Source organism: Drosophila tropicalis, unplaced genomic scaffold, assembly GCF_018151085.1.
Source record: "Drosophila tropicalis isolate 14030-0801.00 unplaced genomic scaffold, ASM1815108v1 contig_158, whole genome shotgun sequence".
NCBI classification, from domain to species: Eukaryota; Metazoa; Arthropoda; class Insecta; order Diptera; family Drosophilidae; genus Drosophila; species Drosophila tropicalis.
The window spans coordinates 4,754,171-4,777,895 of record NW_027172602.1 but is presented as its reverse complement, the minus strand read 5'-3'; the positions used below and the strand labels follow the sequence as shown (position 1 = coordinate 4,777,895).

At 39.3% G+C, this 23,725-nt stretch overlaps 4 protein-coding genes and 1 long non-coding RNA gene across 6 annotated transcripts; 3 read left to right on the top strand and 2 right to left on the bottom strand.

Annotated features, from left to right (window-relative positions):
- Window positions 1–1,038: 1,038 nt before the first annotated feature.
- LOC137586844 (uncharacterized) lies at window positions 1,039–5,602 on the bottom strand. 2 transcript variants are annotated; one of them, XM_068303022.1, is made up of 3 exons: window positions 5,381–5,602; window positions 5,252–5,302; window positions 1,039–1,969 (listed from the first exon to the last, which is right to left on the bottom strand). In XM_068303022.1, the coding sequence occupies exons 1-3, from the start codon at window positions 5,549–5,551 to the stop codon at window positions 1,187–1,189; spliced, it is 1,005 nt and encodes a 334-aa protein (XP_068159123.1). In that variant the 5' UTR covers window positions 5,552–5,602; the 3' UTR covers window positions 1,039–1,186. The 2 variants fall into 2 exon arrangements, with proteins under 2 accessions (XP_068159123.1, XP_068159122.1); XM_068303021.1 differs by lacking the exons at window positions 5,252–5,302; window positions 5,381–5,602 and adding an exon at window positions 2,097–2,350.
- LOC137587133 (uncharacterized) lies at window positions 2,537–3,317 on the top strand. Its single transcript, XM_068303398.1, has one exon. The coding sequence runs from the start codon at window positions 2,646–2,648 to the stop codon at window positions 3,204–3,206; it is 561 nt and encodes a 186-aa protein (XP_068159499.1). The 5' UTR covers window positions 2,537–2,645; the 3' UTR covers window positions 3,207–3,317.
- On the top strand, window positions 3,914–4,258 carry LOC137582472 (uncharacterized). The gene has a single exon (XM_068297042.1). It carries the CDS (start codon window positions 3,914–3,916, stop codon window positions 4,256–4,258), a length of 345 nt encoding a protein of 114 aa, XP_068153143.1.
- LOC137587274 (uncharacterized) lies at window positions 4,667–5,091 on the top strand. The gene is made up of 2 exons (XR_011033909.1): window positions 4,667–4,765; window positions 4,832–5,091. It is a non-coding gene; the product is annotated as an uncharacterized lncRNA (long non-coding RNA).
- Window positions 5,603–11,116: 5,514 nt separating the features above from the next.
- On the bottom strand, window positions 11,117–17,079 carry LOC137587137 (cuticle protein 76). The gene is made up of 4 exons (XM_068303402.1): window positions 16,981–17,079; window positions 14,288–14,546; window positions 11,672–11,768; window positions 11,117–11,577 (listed from the first exon to the last, which is right to left on the bottom strand). Exons 1-4 carry the CDS (start codon window positions 16,990–16,992, stop codon window positions 11,511–11,513), a joined length of 435 nt encoding a protein of 144 aa, XP_068159503.1. The 5' UTR covers window positions 16,993–17,079; the 3' UTR covers window positions 11,117–11,510.
- Between the last annotated feature and the right edge of the window lie 6,646 nt (window positions 17,080–23,725).

Sequence of the window (23,725 nt, the reverse complement as noted above, 5' to 3'; positions counted from 1 at the left end):
ATACACACAGACGATCAGGCGAACAGACGGACATGGCTACATCGACTCAGCTTCTCATGCTGATCAAGAATATATGTACATATATACTTTAGGGGGTCGGAAACGTCTCCTTCTGTGCGTTACAAACAACTGACCAATTTTATAATACCCTGCAAGGGTATAAAAAGAAGAAAAATGGTAAGGGAAAAGGAGAGAGAAAAGGAAAAGGATTTCTTGTGATTCTCAATGTTTATCTTTCTACATATAAAGTCAGGTCCTTGCATCTTGGGTCTAGGTAAACTGGCTTCGAGTATGGAGACAAAGTTAGCCTCTATTTAATCTGTGCCAATGCAAAAGCCTCGCATTGCCGCACCCAAAACAAAAAAAAAAAAGGCCAAAATAATTCGCAGAGCAATAAACGCGCGTTCAACTTTTTGTTGAGCGTTGGCAAATGGTTCGCTGGGGTGCAGAGGGGTCACACAGATAGAAACGGGGTCAGTGAGTGAGTTCAAAAGTTCAACTTTTGGGCTTAATAGCCCCTCTACCCCCCCTGCCGACAAACCACAGCTGAGTCGTCCGCCGCTGTGGCTCGACCTGACCCAGTAAAATGATTAACTGACTCTAGATAGATTTTCCTGCGACAATATATGTACATACTTTCCAGCTTCTTCTCCTCTAGCTCCTTAGCCCATACCACAAATCTTTCCTCCTCTCGTTTTTTTTTTTTGCATATTTTGTTGTTTATTTTATGGCCCATGGAGTAATCGTAAAATTACAAGCATTTCATTTGACTTGGGTTTTTCTGTTTTTTTTTTTCTTTCTTTTTTTATGGTTTGTCATTAGAAAAATCGTTTAACGCAAAGGCAACAACACCAAGGAATGAAAGACAAATCCCTTGTATACCTAAGATTCAAAAAGAAATCAAAGTTTCAACTGAAATAGAAGGAATCTGAAGACATTTAGATACGAGGTGTGCTTAAATAGTTTTTGGTTTCCAGGTTTGATTACTAGATACATTCTTAGCCATGAAACTTTTGCCACCATTCAAACTTCTGTCAATTGCAGATGACACTCACTTTAATAATTTATTCTTGCCAAAATGCAGAAAATTGTCAAAAAAAAAAAAAAAAAATATATGAGAAACTATTACATAATTTAAGGAATGCGAAAAAGAATGATGTAAAGAGATTGGATAGATTGGATACACTTAGAAGCTATAGTTGAGATTACCACTGCTGAAATTCACATGGGACACCTCGGGGGAAGATTGGTACGATGGAGTACCCAATACGGAGGACATTGGCACTGCCATGCCGAAGCTCTGGGTTGTTGTGGGGGCCAATTGGCTGGTGGCGAACTGTTGGGCCACACTCTGCTGTTGGTCGCGCAGCACATCCTGCTGCTGCTGTTGCATGAATCCCAAGTGCTGCTGGGTTGAATAGAAACTAGGGACTGATTGCTGTTGACGCTGTTGCTGCTGTTGTTGCTGCGGCTGCTGCAGTCCATTAAGGTTGGCAGACTGGCGCTGGACGTAACGTGATCCGCTTGTCGGCGCCGCTCCGGATGCTGCTGTTGCTGCCGACTGGCTGCCAGTTTGGCTTGCCAGCGCTCCCGATACATCGGGATAGTAGTGATAGAGCTTCTGCAGCAGCTGCTGTTGCTGCTGCTCAAACTCCACTCGCTGGCGCTGGTAGTCCAGGAAGGCTGCCTGCATCTGGTCCGCGTAGCTTGGCATGTTGAGTGCCGTTGCTCCGCCGGCTCCTGCTGCCTGTTGCTGCTGGGCAAGAAGTTGCTGTTGCTGCTGCTGCTGCAGACTTGGCACAAATGCTGACTTGACCTTGGCTCCGCCGCGAGTTGAGCTTGCTCCTGACAATCCTGAACCGAAGGGCGCTCCTTGCTGCTGCTGCTGCTGTTGTTGTTGCTGCTGCGGATAGACAGTTTGATATTGTACTCCCGCAGGGGAAAAGCTGGAGTATTGAGTTGGATTTTGCTATATAAAAGAAAGGCAATGTATGTATGTTCAGCTATTAATAATCGATTCAATCCTTTTAACGGCGATGAAGAGAAAAGGCTTCCCCCTATCCTAATCTAGCAAAACTTTCCTATTGAGTGCTTACCAATCGAGCGCCATTTCCTCCACGTGTATTGCTGGTTCTCATTTTCTGCACCGTTTATCCTTATCTTTAATAACTATTTACTTTTTCGAACCAATTGACGATTATCCTTTTGACTTAATTTTTGTTTACTATTTTTTTTTTTTTTTTCCAAATGCCGAGATTTACAAAGAGAATTTTATTTGGGAGAAAAAAAAAATAAAAGGAAAAAAGTCGAAATAAAACCGATCTGATGAAGCGAACAAGTGAGACTGACTGGACCAGTTAGCCTGAACTAGGGGAAAGTGAATATCAAGGCCTACTTTGTTTTGTATCAATTCATTTGATTCATTTCAATTGTTTTTCAAGTCATTTTTCCGATAAGCTCGACACGCTATCGAAACGGGGAGCTAGTCGCACATAAATAGTGAAATTTTGTGCCGTGATCAAAGCAGTTACGAGATGCATTTCCAGGCGACAGTTGGCTTTGGTTTCGGGCTATGTCTGCTCGTCAGTGTTGTATGGAGCAGGCCGCAGAATTCAAATCCTTTTGAGAAATTGAGCCTGGGCGCCATGAATATTGCTGGCAATATAGCAGAAGCCCTTCAATCCGGAGCAGCTATCAATCGGTCTATGAATTTCGACAATCCCTTAATGTCGGTGCATTCAAAAACTGTTGCGGGCTTTGGCGATGCCATGCGTCCGCCTAGCGATGACGATGACTCCTCGGAGGAGCGTCGTCGTCGTCGCCGGCGTAGACATATCAACTTGCATCGAGTGAAACGTGAACCGTGCTTTTGGAAAATGACGGCAACCACCACCCAATCTTCCGCCGATGATGATGATGTCGATGCCCGAAGACGACGAGCTTTAAAACGTGCTGCCAACAATGCCTCCCGGTCGCGTGTCAATCCAGCTAAGAAAACCAAGAAGAAGCTCCATCGTCGTCGACGACAGGCCACACAGGAGGCTGGTGGACAACAAACAATTGGCTTGGGTGATCGCATCAAAGGCATGTGGCTCGGATTTGTCGACAATGTCGTCGATGTGGTGCAGCAAGTGCGCCAAAAGATCAGTTCCGCCGCGGGGCAGGCGACGGGACCAGCTGCCCCACCTCAAATGCCAGCCAATTGAACCATCATAGACCTCAAAAAGCAATCAACTGGATAAACCACATATGTTTAAGTAATTTGTATTATGTTTTCGTTCTTTGTTACAATAATAAACCAAAGGGATTCAAAAAAAAAAAAAAAAAAAAGAAGAAAATTAAAAACCAATATCAAATTTAAGAACTTTTGTAAGGACTTTGTAGAAGAATGTATTTTAAAACGGCATAAAAAGAAAAACTTGTTTTTGACAAGTTTTGTGGTCATTCAATAGAAGAAATCGACCTGTGAGCAGGTCGATTACTATGAAGCTCTCGAACAAGATGTGAATTACAACTAAGAGAATTGATAAAAAAAATGACACCGTGGACTTTCTTTTTATTTTTTAATTGGCTCATTCGTCCGTCCGTCACATTTTGTGTTTTTTTTTTTTTTAATCATGCTGATCAAGTAAATATAGCTTATAATGCCATTATTATAAATTTATAGAATTATTTGAGTTTCATTTAATTGTTTTTTTGGTGTGCTAGAACACGATAATTGGGTTATGTTAGCTAAACAATTTCCGGCACATTCGAGATGAATCTCAAAAGTTGGCCATAACACTCTCTAGTATGTTGAGAGTGTCGATTCATATCAGTTGATCGCATTTCAATCGTACACGTAGCCAAAATGCAATGAAATGCTGTTTACAAAAAGACCGAATCATGACTGGCGGGTCATCAGTTTGGCCAAATGACTTCCGCATTCAGCTTTGTGCTCGTTATTGTGATTGCAGCCACAATGCTGCTGCTGGCCCAGGCCGGGGATGAGCAAGTTGATTTCGAGTACTCCAATGAGTATGACGATGTGCGACCACATTTGATTTATCCCGATGAGCCGAGATTGGACAAACGTTTGGGTCAGGCAGCCAAGGAATTTGGACAGCAAATGAAAAATGCCTGGGAATCGATGGTGGATTCATTTCATAACTATTTCAATGAGCTCAAGAATCTCTTTACCACAGATGGCAATGATCAACCCTATGGTTATGGAGACATAAATAATGGCGATGCTGAAGTATTTTCAACAAACAATTAAGCTATTTTATTGCTTCAATAAATTAGAATTTGGGAATTTGAAATTTCATTTTCGTTTTGCATTGATACAATTATATAACTACTTTGAAGAGAGTTTTTTTTTTTTTTTTTTATACATTTGTAATGAGAATGAAGCTCGTATTTTTTGGAAAAGCCACTCAATGTGGGATATGATGAACAAGCTATAATTTGACTTGGCACTAGTAATTACTACTTAGATTATCACAGAGCGATCAATGCACACCAGTTGTGTGCATTATGCAAGTCATTTGCAACCGGAAACTAACAAAAAACGGCAAAACAGAGACACTTCACGAGTGAGAGAAAGAGAGAGGAAGAGTAATTAAAACAACGCAACATTGCCAAATGTCATGCTAGTGCTAATTAGATTCAATAAAAGCTTTAAATAAGCCCCATCTCGCATCTGAAGTACTCATTCCTCAAAATGAATTCTCTTGTTTGGACTTGGTTACTATTACTTTTGGGCTACACCATGGCCCGACCTCAGGTGGGACTAATTTGGAATTAAGTCCCTTAATCTTGTCCTTCTAATAGTGTTATTTTCTTTTACAAGGATCTCAGCACTGGCCTTATGTTAGCCGCGTCCCAGGTGAAAGAGATGATCGAAACGGGCGGTGGATTGAAGCAAGAACAAAGTGTGGAAATATTGGGCCAGCAGATCAAAGGAGGCATGCAAATGGGTTTCGGTGAGGTCATGCAACCAATGTCGGGTGGACTATGATCTATTGGCGGCTGATCATTGAGTCCGAATGAAGAATACAAGTCTCCACAAAAATGTGCAACACAAATACAGAAACAACAAAACGCTCAAAACATTTCACAATTTTTTTGTCTCAGAGGTGGTTTTTGTTTTTTTTGTTTCGCTTGTTGGTAAAATTGATGAAACGTTTTTTTTTTTTGTCCTCCAAATACAAATTCTGACTTGCTTCTGTTTTACGAGCGTTTCTCTTCTTTTTCTTTTGGAATAACTCACCAATTGTTGCTGCTGTTGCAGTTGTAATTGCAATTGTTGTTGCTGCAGCTGCTGAATTTGCGCCTGATCCTGGGACAGGCTCTGAACCTGGTTGGCGGCCGCCTGACTCTGAGGCTGTTCCTGCTGTGCCTGTTGCTTGGCCGCCGCTCCGTAGTATCTTGTGTATGTATGCTGAAGTCCGGGTGTTTTTAGTGTAAAGGAATTTGTGTGGGCATCGTTGTGGAAGGATAATTGTGCTTTGCAAGCATCCTGCTGACTGGCCAGGACCAGCAAGGTCAGTAGAAACGCTTTAGACAACATGATTTATACTAATTGTAATTGATTTCGTTTAACCGATACCGTAGGAAAAGAAAAAAAGAAACAAAAACAAACGACGCTCGTCGGTCTCGTAATCGGAGGAAAAGACAATGGCAATGGCGATGACGTTGGCGCAAAGACAAAGACTGTGCAGCGCCGGCTCAGGGCTTAAGTGTTTTATACTTACCTTTTGAATATGGCTTAAACGACAATTCAATTGATATGTCACGACAATTTCCACAAAGCCAACAGACAGAGAGTGGGAGAGAGTGAGAGAGTAACCCACCACAATAGCCAAGCCAATAAAAACACAGGGAGACATAAGAAATAAAAAGTGCGTACCATGTAATTTTTCATTTGAATATTATTATTATTGTTGCATAAGTCTTAAAAGGTGGCCAAGAAGAGCATTTAACCAAAAAACCAAATTGCATGAAGGATTATATAAACTGAATCGTATAATAATTATATAGAGCTAATACTATCACTTGTTGGCGAATGGGTTTAGGGCTGTTCATTGTCATTATACAAGAAATAAAAACTTAAGTGTAATTCGCAAGCAGTTTTGGCCTTAAGAAAGGAATAATTAGGACTTTGAGCCAGCATCAACCACTTTCATATTTAAAATATTTCAATTTAATAGCTAAAGCAAAGTATTATCTATTAACTCCATTCTAAGTAACTAACATGGCTAGTAAATAATGGAAACTATTCTTTAAAAATTATAGTAATTTTTGTGCTTTGCTTTGGCCCTCACCTTTTTCTTTAGACGTTAAGTAATTATATTATTTTTGTGTATTGATTTAGTTAGTTTTCTTTTCTGCATTGTGGCCAACTTTCTTTAAAACTGTTTTGTTGCTGGAATATGGCATGTGCATTGAATTTGAATGCGTTGAGAGACACATACCTATGTATGTATGTGTGTATATACAATTCGAGAGAGACAGAGAAAGAAATAGAGACATTGGCAATTTCAATTCAAATTGAATATGGTCTTTGGCACTTACATAACAAGCTGGACGCCAGTGTCCAGCCATAGGGCAAACTAAAGCATAAACACGGGCATAAAACGTTGTTTATAGAAACGTGTCTCGACTACCAAATGAATGCCAAAAAAGAAAAATAAAACGAAATAAACCAACACAGAGAGATAGAGGACGGGCGAGAATGGAGATTGGGGAACATTTTTGGACGGAAGCGGGGTTAAGGCCATTCAAAAACCAGACCAGACTGAAACTATGTATGTGTGTGTGTATGTGTGTTTTTTTTTTTTGCAATTTGCAATATTTGTGCTGGCAACCGAAATAACAAGAAATTTTATTCGCAATCGAAATGCGATTATGAAAGCCTACGCATCACATGCCTACTGCACATTTGATACACTCGCAATGGAGTTATCAATTTGCTTTAAGCCAACCACACACACACACACACACACACAGGTGAGGCGGCAAAGAAGTGGGAGAGGGGGCGGGCGGCCATCAGGTATTAACGCCGTCCATTGAATGACTACGTGATCCACATAAATTTTATTTGCGCGCATTTCATTTCAACGACCCGCACATAATTGAAAGCGCATATCATATGATTGAAAGTTGTTTACGACTGTGTTTGTATGTCATTCAAACATTTGCAGTTTAGAGTTTGGGGGGCTTGAGTCTTGCCACGTACTTAACTTAGGATCGCCCCAAAGAGCCGCAACAGCACGCCACCGCCGCCAACGAAGACAACAATAATGAAGCCGGCTTATTCCATACTCCACATTAAGATGGGGTATATTGGGCATAAGTGTCGAAAAAAAACAGCTAAAAAAGTATTCAACTGAGAGGTTATTTAATTTAAGCAGGGTATTGCTTGGGCCTTGACCAGCCAATGCCAGAGAAGAGGGAGAGTGCGAGAAAGTGTACACAATCGCTAAATTTTAAATAATTTAAAGAACTTGAATATTATGATTTTATGTACCAATTTCCATCTACCCACTAATTGAGCAAAAGATTTCTAGTTAAAAGTAGGCGAGTTGATTGAAATTTAACTATTCTAATTAGATCAAGTTTATCCTTTCATTTTGATGGAATTTTTCCAATTAGTCCTTAGATTAGTGCAATTTCAAGACTCGCTTTTAATTCTAAGAAATATTCTTGTTAACTTGAGACTTGAGACTGCTTTTGAGGCAAACTAAAGCACGTTTGCTATGGCAGTCTGAAATGTTTTGTTAAATCAAAATCAAAGGTTTGTAGACAATTACAAATCTGTCTACCATCTGGCCATACAATAGCCATTTCTAATCTTCTTAGCCATATACAAAGTATTAAAGAACTGCATTTGGCCATAAAGCAATTTGTATGCAATACGGTAATATAATATAAAATATATTTAATCCTTTTATATCTCTCTGTCCTCCCCCCACAAAAAAAACTTCAACAAACCATGGCAACATTGACAGAGCCTTCCACCTATAAATAGATATCCATGGAGAGAGAGAGAGAGAGAGGGCCAAGAGTGGGCGAAATGGGCGCTTAAAATGTGAATTTGCCGAATTAACCAAAAAACCACAAATGCAAATATCTACACAAAGAAGACGAGAATGAGAGGGGACTCTATAATAAAGGCTGGTCGATGGATGGAAGGGGGTGCGATATCCATAAACATGAGAGCTATAAATACCCTTCGAAAATACCGCAGTGTGTACAATAATTGTCTGACTGCTTATCTCCATATATACATACATACATACATACATACGTATGTATGGAGACTAGCACAATTTCAGTGGAAAAACAGTTTTCCACTTTACCACAGGCAAACATATTGCGGTTATTTGCCAGAGCACAAGCCTCTATTTGCAGCAAAGGATGGTAAGCAAAACAAAATTGGCACACACAAACACTCCAAAAGATACACACACACACACAGACATAGACAGGCCTAACATGCATATGTCAAATAGATTGTAGATGTCTCTGTTCATTTGGAGAAAATGAAAGTTTTCCGGACTCAAATCAATTAGCAATGCAAAGATGACTTTTCCCAACTGTTCTGCAATTTCCTACACTCCTTCCTATGATGAAAGGCAACAGGTGCCCTTAAAGTTTGCCAAAAGATTTAGTAAAGTGACTGAGTTGTTTTGATCGACCAAGAAAAGGAAAAAAAGCATATACATAGATAAAGTTGTCTATATGTACATGAATTTGTATTGGAAAAGAAACATAAACATATTATTAGCCCCTCTTTTAGACTGCTGCGTTTGACGCTAGTTAACCGCTGGATGGCTATTGTGTCCTTGTTGCCAGCTTTATGTTTGCTTGGGACACCTGCCAGCAAGGACACTGACACCCACACACACCCACACACACACACACACAATGTAAATACTAAATCGAAAGCCAAGTAAAATAAATGGCAATTGAAACTCAAAGCCAAAACATGACAATTGCATTAGAAAAGGCGCTGCGGGCCACCATAGCGGCGAATAAAGTCGAGAACAAAGAGAAAGTGAGAAACACGCAGTAGGTAAGAGTGAGAGGAGTGAGAGGATTAAGGAGATGCCATGCCTTGCCATGCTGTAAGAAGCAAAAGCAAAGGCAAGAGCCCAGTAGGGTTCCAGTTATGGTAAGCCAAGGCTAAGCCACTTGCTCAATATAAATAAGACAAACAAAAACCCAAACCCCAAGCCTCCGATGCATCTCAAACCAGATACCACATAATTCTTGATCAAACTTAACCATCAATTCAAAGTTAATTTACATTTTAGCACGCATATACATAGTAATACCCATGGCACACACTGCGTATGTGTAATTTTTTGATAAAAAAATTTCTAGTTATATGTACAATTTAATTAATATTTTAATTGTGTTCAATTTTCTTTACATTTTCCTCTATACATAACCAATAAATCACAGAAAATTCTTTTTCAACTAGAATTTCAAAGCATTTGGTTCGATTTAAAGAACGTTAATGGAAACAAAAGTCAACACAAACGTATCCATTGGAGAATTCTGATGCTGATGTACCTTGGGGGCGGAGAACTTTGGTAGAAATACTGGGAATGGGTTCTGTATATTTGCATAGAGAATTCCAATTTAGTGTCGACCATTGAGAGAGAGAGAGAGAGGGAGGGAGGAAAAAAAAACAAAATTTCGGAACAAAGAAAACTAGCCGAGACACAAAATAAATACAGTTACAGTTATGGAGGTCCAGTGTGTGTGTGTGTGTGTGTTGTGCCTTCATTTCCCCTTTTGGCCAAGGCATAAAACAATGACCAAACTTGTGTGTAACCCGGGGGGCGAGAAAGAGAAGGACCTGACCGTGTCCATGTCCATGTCTGTTGATTGCCATTGTTTTGTAGAGCCCACTAAGAATGGGGTCGTGGTCGGTGATGGGTCGGGGTGGGTATGGTGGGATTGGTAGAGAGCTTCCAGTTCAACTTAAGTGAAAATGCAATGCGTTCTATTAGGCACGTCTGTTTGCATTCAACTTTTGGGGTAGCAGCTGTCCCAAAACTAACCCCTCTCCGCTTCCCTCTGCCCACCACATTCATCAGCACACCCACTCAACCATTTGGCCGTATTGTCTGTGTCCCTTTCTGAAGATGTATGTGTTCATACAACTGCAATCACATGGCTTATTAAAACTCTGCAAAAGTCCATTTATATAAATGTGCGTTTGACTCAGTATGCGTGTGTGTGTGTGTATCTGAGCGTGTGTAAGAGAAATATTAACAAGTAAGTCAAATTTAAATGAAGAAAAAATCTTTTTTTTTTTTTTTTTTTTTTTGTCATTTTGACCTTATGACTTTTTAATGGGCTAATTAAAAAGTTTCTTTTATTGAACATATTAAGAGACAGAAAGTACAATGAATATTGATTCTTTAACTTAAAATTGAAATGTTAAACTTAAAACTGTTTAAAACTGTTAATAATTGGTAATGATAGGCAGAAAAGGCCAATAGTAGATTACTTCCCAGGATGTGATTATTGCCATCTCGTACGATATCACTCACAAAAACTCTTACTCACTCACATTTCGGTTTTATGTTTCATTTTGTTCTTCATTCATGAAAAGGCCAAAAGCACTTCCTTTGAGGACACCAAATTCATTGACATTTCTCTCGATCTATTTCCAAAAACAAAAATAAAACGTAGAGGGCGAACATAAAAGGGTTGCCCCCGTTTGCGACATAGATAGATACCTGTATATCATTTATTTTTGACACAATTCCCCACTCTGGGGCGGCCGTGGGTCAAGGAGTGATTTTCAGTTTTTTGCCCTTTCGCTTTGACATTAATCCCCAACACCCCGATATATAAATTCGATCCAATGCATGCAATGTTCTGGGCCATAAAGTATGCTTACCAACTGATGCGTAGCCCATAAATCTGTTCATCCCCCCGATTCCCTGCTAAAAACTAGTTTATAGTTTCTGCTCTTAGTCGTGTGTGTGTGTGTTTTTTTTTTGTCAATTGACCTCGAAAACCAAAGAAAAAGTATTGCGTTTTTTTTTTTTTTGATAGTCTCATGATTTACATGATATTTTTTGTATATACATTTATATATATATATATATATTTTTTTTTTTACTTTCAATATTTCGCATTTCACAATTGTACAAAAGAAAAAGAAGTAAAATTAAACCGCGATAAAAACATGTTGAATTGAATTGAAGGAGAAAGGGGGTAGAGAAGAGTTTCGAATGGGCGATGATTCGAGTGGGCGTGGCGCGGGATGGAGAAGTGACGGGGGCTGCCAACAGTAATAAAAATAGCGTTGCCCGTTTAAAATTGGCAACGCTGCAAATTGAGTTTTAATTAAGTCAGCCATTATTTACAGTTAGTGACACGCTCCGGATATTACGATACGATTATTATTAGCCATGTTTCTGTTGGTGGGGGCGAGGGCGGGCAGGTGGTCGGTGCGATGTGCAAAGGCAGAGACCTTCTAAAGCTGTTGCCCTTCCGCCGCTCTAGTAGCCATATTGAATGCCATGGCCCGAAACCGATGTATGCACCAAAGCGGGAGCTCCGATGGCCCTATAAACAAAGCAGATGATGATGGTAATGATGATGTGGATGATGATAACCACGATGACATCTATTTATAAACAAGTTAACAATCATTACTCACTTCACAACGGGGGCAGCAGCCAAATGCGTGGCATAAGCTGGGGCAGCGATGGCCGCATGGCCAGCCAGTCCAATGCCATGTCCAATGATGCTAGGTGCTAAGAGGTATACAAGTACAAGTATTTTCAGTATTTAAAATACAACTATCGTTAAATGGAGAAAGAGACAAGTAGAAAGAGTAAGAAACTGGAGAACCAAACCGAAAAAAAGGCAACAGCATGTTTCGTTTTGGCAATGTGTTGACAATAAGATGGCTCCTTGTCAGAGTTGTCAAGAGCAACAACATGATTATGTATGCGACTATCCCAAAGTATAGTTGTTGTTGTAAATATGCACACACCCACAGAGACAACACACACACACACACGCCCACTATAGAATTTCGACAGTTCCATCGACCACACACTTGAATGTAAAATTGTATCGAAGCACACACACACAGACACACACACATGGCAATTGACAAAAACAAGATGGTTACTGGACGTAGGAGAACGACCAAGGAGCATCATCATCTATTCATCCATCCTTCGGCCAGGATGACAACAAGATGACATCAATCAAATGACACAGCGTTAGTATGATACGAGAGTCGTGTCTTCAATGGATGTTCACGAAACCTAAGCACAATGAAATGGCATCAATTTGAAATCTGTTAGGTGCAAAACTCAGATCGAGAGAGAGTGAGAGATAGAGTGTCCCAAAAGAAGTGTGACAACAATGGAATTTGAAATTATTAACTACTTGTTCCGGTTGTTGTGTAAAATTATGAAACTAATGCAGCCATGGGAAAACAATGTATGTAATTTACTTCAATGTGTGTACAAGTACATAACAACATATGTACATACATACATAGCCTGTATAGCCTTCGACTAGTCAGCCAAATTGAAGTGCGGCAACGTTGCCGCAGCAACTGTCATGTGCACTGACCATATCGCTGTGGCAGCTGAGCCAACTGAGAAGAAAACCTTCTCTGTCCTTTCAGACGGACCCCAACACTATTCCATCGGAATGGCAGTCCCACATGGGACCCCAAAAGGCTCATCATCAGCGGGCCTCGTGTCAATGCTTTAAAGTGGTCGGCAACAATGAACAAACGAATGAATGAATGAATGATTGATTATACGGCACGCGCTGCCACACCGTATGGATAGCTAACTGGCTGACAACCGACCGAGGAATTGTCAAACTGACGGACTACATATCTGACTAACTGACTAGCTCGGACGGAGAAGTAGACGGAGTCATCGACAAATCGATAGGAAAGGCCCCAAGAAGGCAAAAAAAAATTACATATTGAACCTACTAGGTCGACAGCAAAACAAAAGCCGCCTTTATTTATTTATTGGTAATCTATTTAATTTTTTTGCCCTCCACCCGCTCTGCTCTCCCTATTGACATAAGGAGAGAGAGAGTGAAAGACAGAATGGAAGGGGTAATAAGGTGCTCGGTAGGAGTGTCTAATTTCCATAAACAAAGCCTTGCAGGTACATATAAAATTCGATTTCGTAAATGCCATGACCACCACCCAAGGAGCAACTATGTGAGATGGAGAAAGGGACAGTAACAAATTCATAGCTTAAGTTCTTTTCGATCGATTCAAAAAACGAACTTGTTTTTAAGAGACTTTGACTCTTGTGATAATTTGATAGAGCATCTAAATGTCGGTCTTCCATTTGAATGGTCATCAAAGCCGTAACTTGAAAGACCGAGCACGAGCGTCAAGCATGACGCTAAAGGAAGATACACATATATTTTGCGCTTTTTGTTTCGTTTTTTCTTCTTTCTTGTTTACACAGAATTCGAGTGCATTTCGGTCGGTGATAGGATACTATATGCCAACACATAGGTACATATATGTATTTAATGCAGTAAAAAGTAGCAGAATATCGATTGGATTGCTGCAAAAGATTCAATTTTAAGTTCTACATAGGTGAAAATTAGTATAAGAAAGCGTAGTTAAAGTGCAGTGGATTAGAGCAGAAGAGGAGAAACAGAGGAAAAGATGGAGCAAGACTCTCTGGTCTTTTCAGGATAACAATGATGCTGATTATGTTGATGATGCGGACCACCTACCATAAGCTGGAGCAGCGGCATATTTCACAACTGGTGCTGGGGCAGCGGCCAAATAGCCATGTGAGTAGGCTGGAGCGGCTGCACTGTAGCCATAGCCTCCAATGCTACCAGCATATCCATAGCCCAGTCCAAGGCCCAAACCCAATTGAGCGTGTCCACCTAGAGTAGCAGGAGCTGTGGCTCCATAATGGCCGCCATAGGCCAAAACTGGAGCTGGAGCGGCAGCGACTGCATAACCATGACCGGCATGGCCTAATCCCAATCCCAGACCCAAGCCCTGATGCTGAATCTGGGCCGGGGCAGTGTGTCCCAGGGTATAAGTGGCGGCAGGAGCAGCTAGATTTGGGTTAACTATTAACTAACTACGTGCTCGAAATAATTTATATGATGGAATGAATGTATTCTGTGTGCAGGGGCAGTGCGGAGTGTTGGATAATAGTGGCTAAATTGGTGAGTAAGTCTTTCAGTGAGAATGATAAGGTAGGGCATGTGTGTGTGTATGTAAATATTGAGAGATAGGTTGGTAGATACGACATACCAGCATAATGGGCAGCAGGAGCTAATCCAGCATCATTGCTAATGCTCGAACGCTGGACATGCGATTGCGAATGAGCCGTCTGCACTTGACTGGCATAGTCCGATTGCGAGGATTGGCCATAGTGTCCTTTCACCGTATGCTCTTGTGTGTTGCCCACCGAAGCGTGATCCACACTTGGCGCACTGATGGAATAGGCAGCTGGACCACCGGGCCTGGCCTGGGTGCAGGCAATCGACATGGCGGCCAAACAGAAAATAACCTGCAAAATGTTGGGTATATAATTTTACAATACAAACGAGATGTCTGCGCTTTTCCCTTGGTTCTCTTTCACTTTCTGCATAAATCAAGGTACCCACGATGAAGAAGAAGAAGAGGCAGAAGCAGAAGCAGTAACAGGAGCAGGTCAACTTCTGCTCATTTTGTATTTTGTTTGCATATCGGTGAGAACGCAGCAGGAAATTGCAGGCGCACAAACTTTTAATTAAGTTGCTAAAGTAGTTCACAACACTGGCTGGCAGAAAGAAGGCAGACGAAAAGATGAAACACACAGAACAAGGGCAATGGAAAATGTTCCCTTCGCATACATATGTGGATCCATGTTCTGTACATATGTATGTGTGTGTATCAAGATATCCTGTAAGCCGAAGACAAACTAAACATGACTCTAAAAGGACCAAAAAGTTACCTTTCCAAACGATGCGACTAATTAAATCAAGTGTCGAATATTTCAGAATAAGCTCTTGCAGTCTCAAGTACTGTCAACTGTCAAATTAGAGCAAATTTTGCTGATAATATATCGATAATTGTCATCTGCCCACAATAAAAACAGATCTTTAGCCGCATTTCATTTGAAGCAGTTTCAAAAAGTTTTTAGATTTCATTTTCTTATTGAGAATAGTTTCGAATAATTTCTTATGAAAACAATCAATTACGTTTTGTATCCTTGTTTCTGGCAAATGGTAAATATGAAATGCATTTGGCTCTTCACCTTTTATCCTAGCCTTTATTTGCCAACTTCTCTCGTTCTTATTCGCATTGTGACTTTTTTTCTTTTTGTTTGCTTGGTTTTTATTTTGGCTCTTTCGCATTTTGTATGTAAACATTTCCATTGAATTTTAACTTCCAAAAAAAAGAATACCAAAGACAACAACCAGAAAGAAAAAGAGAGAAAAAGATTTGGGTTTAGGGCAGACACAAAGGCCAACAACAAAAAAAAAACACGAAATAAAGAACAGAATGAAAGAAAAACGACTCCTTTTATATACCCTGACCGCAGGAAGGGGATAAACAGTTTTGATTCTATGACTAAAACTTTAATTTTTGCAGGACATAAACATTTTCACATCGTCATTTGATTATAATTTTTTTAAGGGTTTCTGGAGTTGATCCCTTTGGCATTGCTATAAGATCCTGGCAGGGCATTGATACTGTCGGTTTTATGGAATTGAAATTCCTGGAGAATCCCTATGGTTTTGTATGTAAAATTTATGTCCTTTTGGTTTCGTTTGTTTGCCATTTTATTCGTTTCATTCGCCTTTCTTTTTTGCGTTGGTCTTGACTCCATTTTTTATTTGCCTTTCGGTATTTATCAGATTTTAATTAAGCGTGACTTTTGCTAGAGCAGCAAAAAAGATAAGGGTTCAGATGCTAGGACAACCACACTTATTCAACACTCTGAGTGCTGAGTGCTAGTGTTATGATATCTGCAACTGGTTAATTGGTATTTTTTTTGCATCCGATTGACCCAGTTTACTTTTCAATCTCTCACAGCCACTGGCAAGTTAAGCCACATTGCTAGATATATGTTTGCATAATTAGCATGCATTCTCTTTTTCATCGAGAGAGAGAGAGAGAGCTTTAACGCCTTGAGTTATGCATTTTAAATTTGCATGCAGAGCGTCAGAGCGGCGGAGGGGTGAAATGCGAAATCAGAGGAGGTCACTCGTTTGGGTCAATGTTCATAGATAAATTTAAAGTGCGCCTAATTGAATTTCTAAAATTTTTATGGCAAACATTTAATTACACAGCAAATACAATTACTTTAAATTCCATTTAAAGTCGAGTGATTTAATTATTTTTGCTAAGTACATCAATGTATTCTATGCCATAATGGCGTGGGGCATATATGTGTTGTGTGAGCTTATTCCTTTTCTAAAATTGTAGGTATATTTTTGTTAGCTCTGCTATTACCTGATCAATTTTACCTACTTTCGGTGGCATTTGCAATTTGTTTGCCGACCGACGACTTGATACCCTTCCCCTTTAATACTAAGTAGATTTAAAGGATGTCCGTTAACCTTGAATTGACTTGAATAAAGGGTATGCGAAAAGGGAAAATTGCACTTATTTTTGCTTTGTTCGACAAATAGTTTTTGACTACAACAGAAGTCACTGGCACAGGAGTGGGACTGGGGAAACGACGGAGTGCCTTCCAGGCACAAACCCACGAAAAATGGTTGAAGGATGAAAACTGGCAAGGACTGCCACAAAGAAAAAGGAGCTGCAATTGCAATGAACATTTGCGTTTGGCAGCCTGTGAGTGAATTCCATGTGAAATGTTGAGCTTCAGATTGAGATTGAGGGGACCATTCAAAGGATAACAAACTACATTTCCTTTTCCCTCAGCTATATATATATATTTATGTATATGTATGTATGCACTGGCAAAGCACTTTAATTTCAATTGCACGCACCTTGAATGCCATTTTTAATATGTTTGTGTGTGTTTCTTTATAGTTGCACTTAAAAGAAAAATATATTTTGTAAATCGTATATAGTAGCACGACTTTGAATGCGTCTCGTTAACTGTTTCAGTTTGGCATTCTTTGGCCTCTATTTATATGCCCAGGCGGCGAGCATGTTGATTGAATAGTGGAAACCATGGAAAATATGGTCCATGAAAACGAGTTTTCCATTTGGCAAAGCAGGCAGAGTTCGGAGAGCTTGTGAATGTGCGCAGGCGCGCCGAGTTTTGCAGCTCGGCTGGCCCGGCCCGGCCCGGCCCAAAAGTCTACGCAACTTTTTAGGATTGTCTTTTTTGTTGCTGCACCCGCCCCATGGCTGTTTCTTGATTGCCTTTCGATTCATAACACTAATACCGAAAACGAAATCAAGTTAATCAATCGAATTCACCTCACATGCACATATCACATCACATCACCACATTATTTAATTGGAAACTGCCTATTGACTGTTGACTATTGACTAATTTTGTACAAGTTGTCTAAAACTATTTGTAGAGCTATGCGGCAAAAGGAAATGCCAACAAGCTGTGAAGAAGCAAGGTGAGGATTGACTTTGTCAATGGTCAGTGAACTGAATAATGACAATCAAAAAGAAAAAAAAGAAGTGCATCATTCAAACTAAATATGCTAAAAATAATATACAAATATCTGTAGTCCAGTTCAATTTCATTGATTAAGATTAAAGTAACAAAGAAGGCAGAACAAACAAGTATTGAAGATTTCCTTAGGCTTTTATTAGTTAATCAAAGTTACTAAGTATTTTCCTTTCCTTCTTTTGAGTTTAAATAAAACACAAGTGGATAAATAATATAAAATTTTATTAAAATTGAAATAGTTTTTCATCATTAATCCGATGGACTTGATGAAATCCCGTTTCAATAATATTGTCCAATCCTTTTTAGAACTCAAAGCATTAAAAGAATAATAATTTGTTATTTCTTTTTGCTTGTTGTAATATAAGTAACAAAGGTAATAATTATATGCCATGAAAAACCAAAAAAAAAAAAATGTAGTTATTGCATTGAAAAACAAAACGAGCAAATTCCCACATGAGCGATTCATTAAAAACTACGAGTTGGCAGAATATATCCGAATATGTATTGTATATAAAATATTTGATCCCTTTTTTGGTATGAATTCTGAAAGTTTTCAATTTCATTCATTCCCCTTTTGACACCATTGCACCATGCACCACCTGCAACTGCAACTGCAACTGAATTGGACTCTGTGGCTCCTTCTATGCCTCCTTCTGTGCCTTAACTTGCTCTCATTTTGGTCGATATCATTCGTGTAGCTCACGTCAAGTGCTTTATTAATGGGGCCCCCAGCCTCATATTGCTGTTGGCAGTTATCGAGTTTTTTTTTCTCTCTCTCTTTTGTTGGTTTTGGTTTTTGCTATTTGTTCTCACGCAGCAAGCCAGCCGCCAAATGGGCGCGGAAATTGGGCAGTCAGCCAGAGGCCCAAAGACTCACACATTGACTTGGCTTACTCTGGTTTTTTGCTTTCGCAAAAAAAAAAAAAAAAAAAAATTTTATAATGTGTTTCTGTGTGTGGAGATTGGAGGCCTCTGTGGGCCTCACTTACACGCTTGCAAGTGCTTTGATTTGTGATTTTTTAAGCTGATTTTTTTTGTTGTTTTATTTTGGTTAACAATTTTTGCATTTGTTGTATGCTTTGTGGGTCGCACAATTTATGCGTCGTTTGGAGTCGTGACTTACCCAAAAAAAAAAAAAAAAAAATTGGAGCCAGGCTGAGACTGAGACTGAGACTAAGAGGGATTTGTTGTTTTTTGTTCGCTGTGGTTATGTAACAGTATCAGGAGAAAAAGTGCGTGGTGTGCATTGGCGGGGATGATGGGGATTAAAAATCGAAATGGTTTAAGTTGAGTACTTTGTCAGACCTTTTACCCATCAAATTAATTGCAATACCTGAGCCATCAATGAAATGAAATGAGCTTCAGGGCGTTCAGGTGGGTTCGCTAGCCAGAAACATGACCCCAACACAATGCACACAAATTTTATGGCGGGGCAGGTCATGTCGTTCATTATTCATCAGCATGGGAAATTCTACACCGAAGGCACAAAGCAAAAAAAAAAAAAACAACAACAACAACGCAGTTTTCTTGATAATGGTTGAATGTCCCAGGCGGTGGTTAGTGGGTGGTGGTTGGCGGTTGATGGGCGGTTCTTGCGTTATGGTTGTGGATGTGGTGGTGGTGGCAAAGTATTTAGCCACAAGGACATCAATATCCTCCTCAAATAGGCGCAATTGAAACAAGTGTTGTCGACGGCATGTTAACTTTAGACACTGCAACAACAACAACAACAATAGGCTAATGGGCAACATGGCACAGCGCACACAATGGTCAATAGAAGGCATTGTCCTTTTTATATACCCTTTCTATTGGATCTGATCAATTACCAGGAACGTTTGTGTATATATATTTAGCTAAATTACTTTTCATAGATCAATCAAGGCGGTTTAAGATTTAAAATATTAAAAAGCAATTGAATGGTAAGGGAAATGAAACAAACAAGTTTGAAAAATGTTTAATGTTTTTTTTTTTTTCTTCCTTCTAAGACAAGTCTGAATTCTGATCTTACGAAGGATCCTTACTTCCTTCCTTTCCAAAATGCTAGTTGTCCATCAGATTCTTCGGCATTTGCTTTCGGATGTTTTTAGTATTTTTAGGGCATTTCGAATTCGAATTGGGTTTCCTGTTTGATTATCCGATTGTCTGCTTTTTTATTGCTGTTCTTTTGTTTGTAAGTCTGCGCCTTTTTGCTGACCCACATAGACATGGCGAAATGTTGCGCCTGAGTGGACACACAGTGGTGGGAACCGAACCAATATACAAACACACTCATATGTTTGTATGTATGTACATACTTACATAGGTGCCGGGTGTAAAGGATGCAGGGAATGGCAATGGCATGAACACGGACATCGACATCGATATGGATATGGGACATGGCTGACTGCATTTTGTCTGTGCTTGGATATTTTTCGTATTGGCAACTGCAATTATACAAATTAATTTCGAGACAAAAGCGTGTGCAGATTGTTTTTGTTTAGCTCTGGTAATTGATGGGTGTGGCAATTGAATGGAAAAAAAAGGAGAAAAAACCAATCCAGAGCGTAAACCGAATTGTGCGTATACTCTAACTGTTTGAGAAGGACAAAAATGATAGCCTGCAAGGACAATTGTAAAGCAGTAAAAGAAGTGACAACAAAAAGGGCAAGGGAAGGCAAAGAGCAAAGAAGGAAAATGTAACGTAATGGTTTTCGGTATAATATGACTTGGTTTCTGATGGGATGTGCTTTGGGTTTGGGACGAGAGGATTGAGAATGCATCCAACTAGAATTGTGGACCGACCCCATTTGCCTTGGCAGTTCTGGGACACCGCAGGCAATTGGCAATGCCAAGCAAAATGGCGTCATTTTCAGTTGGAATGCGAATCATTACGACTATGGAAATGATGAGGATAAAGGGGGGATAGATATGATGCTGATGATGAGAAGGACGTGTGCGATGAGTATGTATGCGTGTGTGCATGTGGTTGAAGGTCGCTTGCAAACAATTCAAATTTTGTTGAAATTCCCATAAGAAATTACCAACAATTCTAGCCATCATGATCATCATAATCATCATCATTTGCTTTCATTATCAGTATCAATATTCAAACCACTTTTCCGACAGTAATCAAATTTGCACTTTTTAACTTTAAAACAATATTAAAGGGGCAGGGGGAAGGAGGAGCCAAAAAGAACCGAAAATCAAATCAACCCACCTGATGGCGCTTCATCATTAAACAAACATCAAATTAAGCAATTTAATTACGAAAACTTTGTTCAATTTGTAAAGCTTAGAGACGTTTCCAAGAAGCCGCTTCGCGTTGCTTTTGGGTTGGGAAATGGAAAGGAAAATGGGGATGGACCGCCTTTTTTTTTTGTTGTTGGTGGGGGAGCGAGATGTGGGCCGTTTCACTTGGTATTAATTTGAGCCTGAACACATTAAAAATTCAACCTTCAATGGCAAAATCAATAAGCAAACAGGCCTCCAAGAAAAAAAGACAAAAAATTAAAAAACATGAAATCAAGAAAACATTAAAATATGTTCACTTAATCATGGCCGACTTTGATATAACCTTTACATGCCAAATTCATAATTATAGTTATAATTATGAGTTTTGTTTTCAAGATTCTCTCAGCTAACTGCAAAGTCCATTTTAGTTTTAAGTCCTTGCCAGTTTCTACGAGTTCAATTTGACTTCTTAAAAGCTCTCCTCCCTGTCAAAATGTATATACCCTTTCAAAATGTTTAAAATTAATGAAGAAAAGGCGCTAAACACAAAGAATAATAGAAATAACAGGGCAATGTTCAGAAATCATTCGTGTTGTAAGATTTCCATTTTCTTCTTGCTTTTTCTTTTTTGCTACATTTTTAGCTAACACGCCCCGAGTGTCGCCCACAATTTTGTATTTTTGGGAGGAGCACAAACTAAGAATGTGAGCCCACGAAACTGAAATCAAATACAGACTTTTGCTTTTGAATTTCAACACTCTGCCTGTCTGTCTCTACGACCTACAATGAAAATAATTCTGACTAATTGCCTTCATTCAGCCGATCAAAAGAATTGTGTACACTTCATAGATATATCTTTAGAGTTGTCTCATATAGTCATAAAAAGTCTCTTAAGGAAACAGTCGCCATTTCCTCTCTAGGTCAAATCGAATGACCGCCAAACTTAACTCAAGTTTAACCAACGATTAATGTTGCGGGGTTAAGATATTTCCCCCATTTAAGAGTTTATAGTGTAATTTCATAAATGGAAATTGTTGAGACAAGATTTCCATTTTTTTTTTTTTTTTATTGGTTTTTGTGTTGCATCCTTCAACAATGATAACAACGATAAATTATGTGAGTTGTGTGAAAATAGTTAACCACTTTGTGGGTTATACAATTTTCTAGCTTATTATATGAAAACCCTTAAAGTTTTTTTTTTACAAGGTATTATTAGCCACTTTAATTCTCTTTCAATGTTGTTGCCACAAATTTCAAACCAAAAAGATGATTATCTCGTCTATGAAAAACTTTTTACTGCACTCTTAACTTCTTTTTCTGTTTTTTTTGGTTGGTTTAGCTGCAGAACAATTTAATTTTTCTCCCTCCATATCTCTCTCTCATTCATTCTTATGCCAAATTCTTTGCCACAAAAGCAACAATTACAACAACGCCCACAGGGGCAGCAGCAGCAGCAGCAACAACAACAATGCATGCCGCCTGCTGTTGCTGCCTCTCTAGATATTTTCGCAATCAAGTTTACTTGTACAAGAGCAATTCAAAAAAAAAAACCAGAGGGCCGGGGCTAACTTCGACCGCGTCAAAGTTTGTATACCCTTGCAACTTTTTTGGTAACTCTATCCTTACCTATTAGCCATCAATGTGGAAGAACGTTTTATCTAAAAAGGCTTAAGCTTGAGAAAGAAAGGCCTACAATCATAGGAAATAACGAAGATATTGATCAAAGTCACTGTTTTCCACCGATCGTTCCTATGGGAGCTATATGATATAGTCACCCGATCTTTATCAAATTCGGCACAGTCATTAACATATATATTAAATTAAGAAATGTTTAATTTAAAAGCAATCGCGTTAAAAGTAACGAAGTTATTTACAAAAGTCACTGTTTTCGACCAATCGTTCCTATGGGAGCTATATGATATAGTCACCTGATCTTGATCAAATTTGGCATAGTCGCTTATAGGCGTAGTAAACTCTCTAATATTAAGTTTCACGACAATAGCTCAGAAAATAACGAAGGTATTGAGAAAGTCACTGTTCGTGACTTGCTCGTTTGTATGGGAGCTATATTATATAGTCACCCGATCTTGATCAAATTTGGCATAGTCGCTTATAGGCGTAGTAAACTCTCTAATATTAAGTTTCACGATAATAGCATAGAAAATAACGAAGTTATTGAGAAAAGTCACTGTTCGTGACTTTGGGGTTTGTATGGGAGCTATATGATATAGTGGTCCGATCCGGCTGAATCCGAGATATACAACGCCTGCAGTATATACAAGCCTACGTGCAAAATTTCAGCTCTGTAGCTCTTACGGTCTAGGAGGAGTTTGCGTTGATCCAGACGGACGGACGGACGGACGGACATGGCTAGTTGAACTCGTCTCGTCGTGCTGATCAAGAATATATATACTTTGTATGGTCGGAGATGCTTCGTTCTATGCGTTGCACACTTCTGACCAAAATTAATATACCCTTTTTGCAAGGGTATAAAAAAACGCAAAAAAAAACACAAAAAAATATAATAAAAATAAAGTAACAAGATAACAATGAGTCGACGCTGAGTTTTTACGCAGAAAATTGCTCTTAAATGCAGCAATTAAGTGCCGCACTTGAGCAACATCTAGTCCAAAACAAAAAACGTACACTCTACTCTAGGTGCGTGTGGCCCAAAGGAATTGAGTCTTGGCCAGCTTATCTTATCGACACACACACACACCATATGGCTAAGACCGAATAAACTAAATGACATTGCACACTGCATTCGCAGGGCTATTGCATTCAGCCCAAAATCTTTCCACTCTTAAATCTGAAATGTTGATTAAATCATTTCTTAAACTCTAAAGTTTTGAAGACATTATGACATGTTAAAATCTTCGATTATTTAT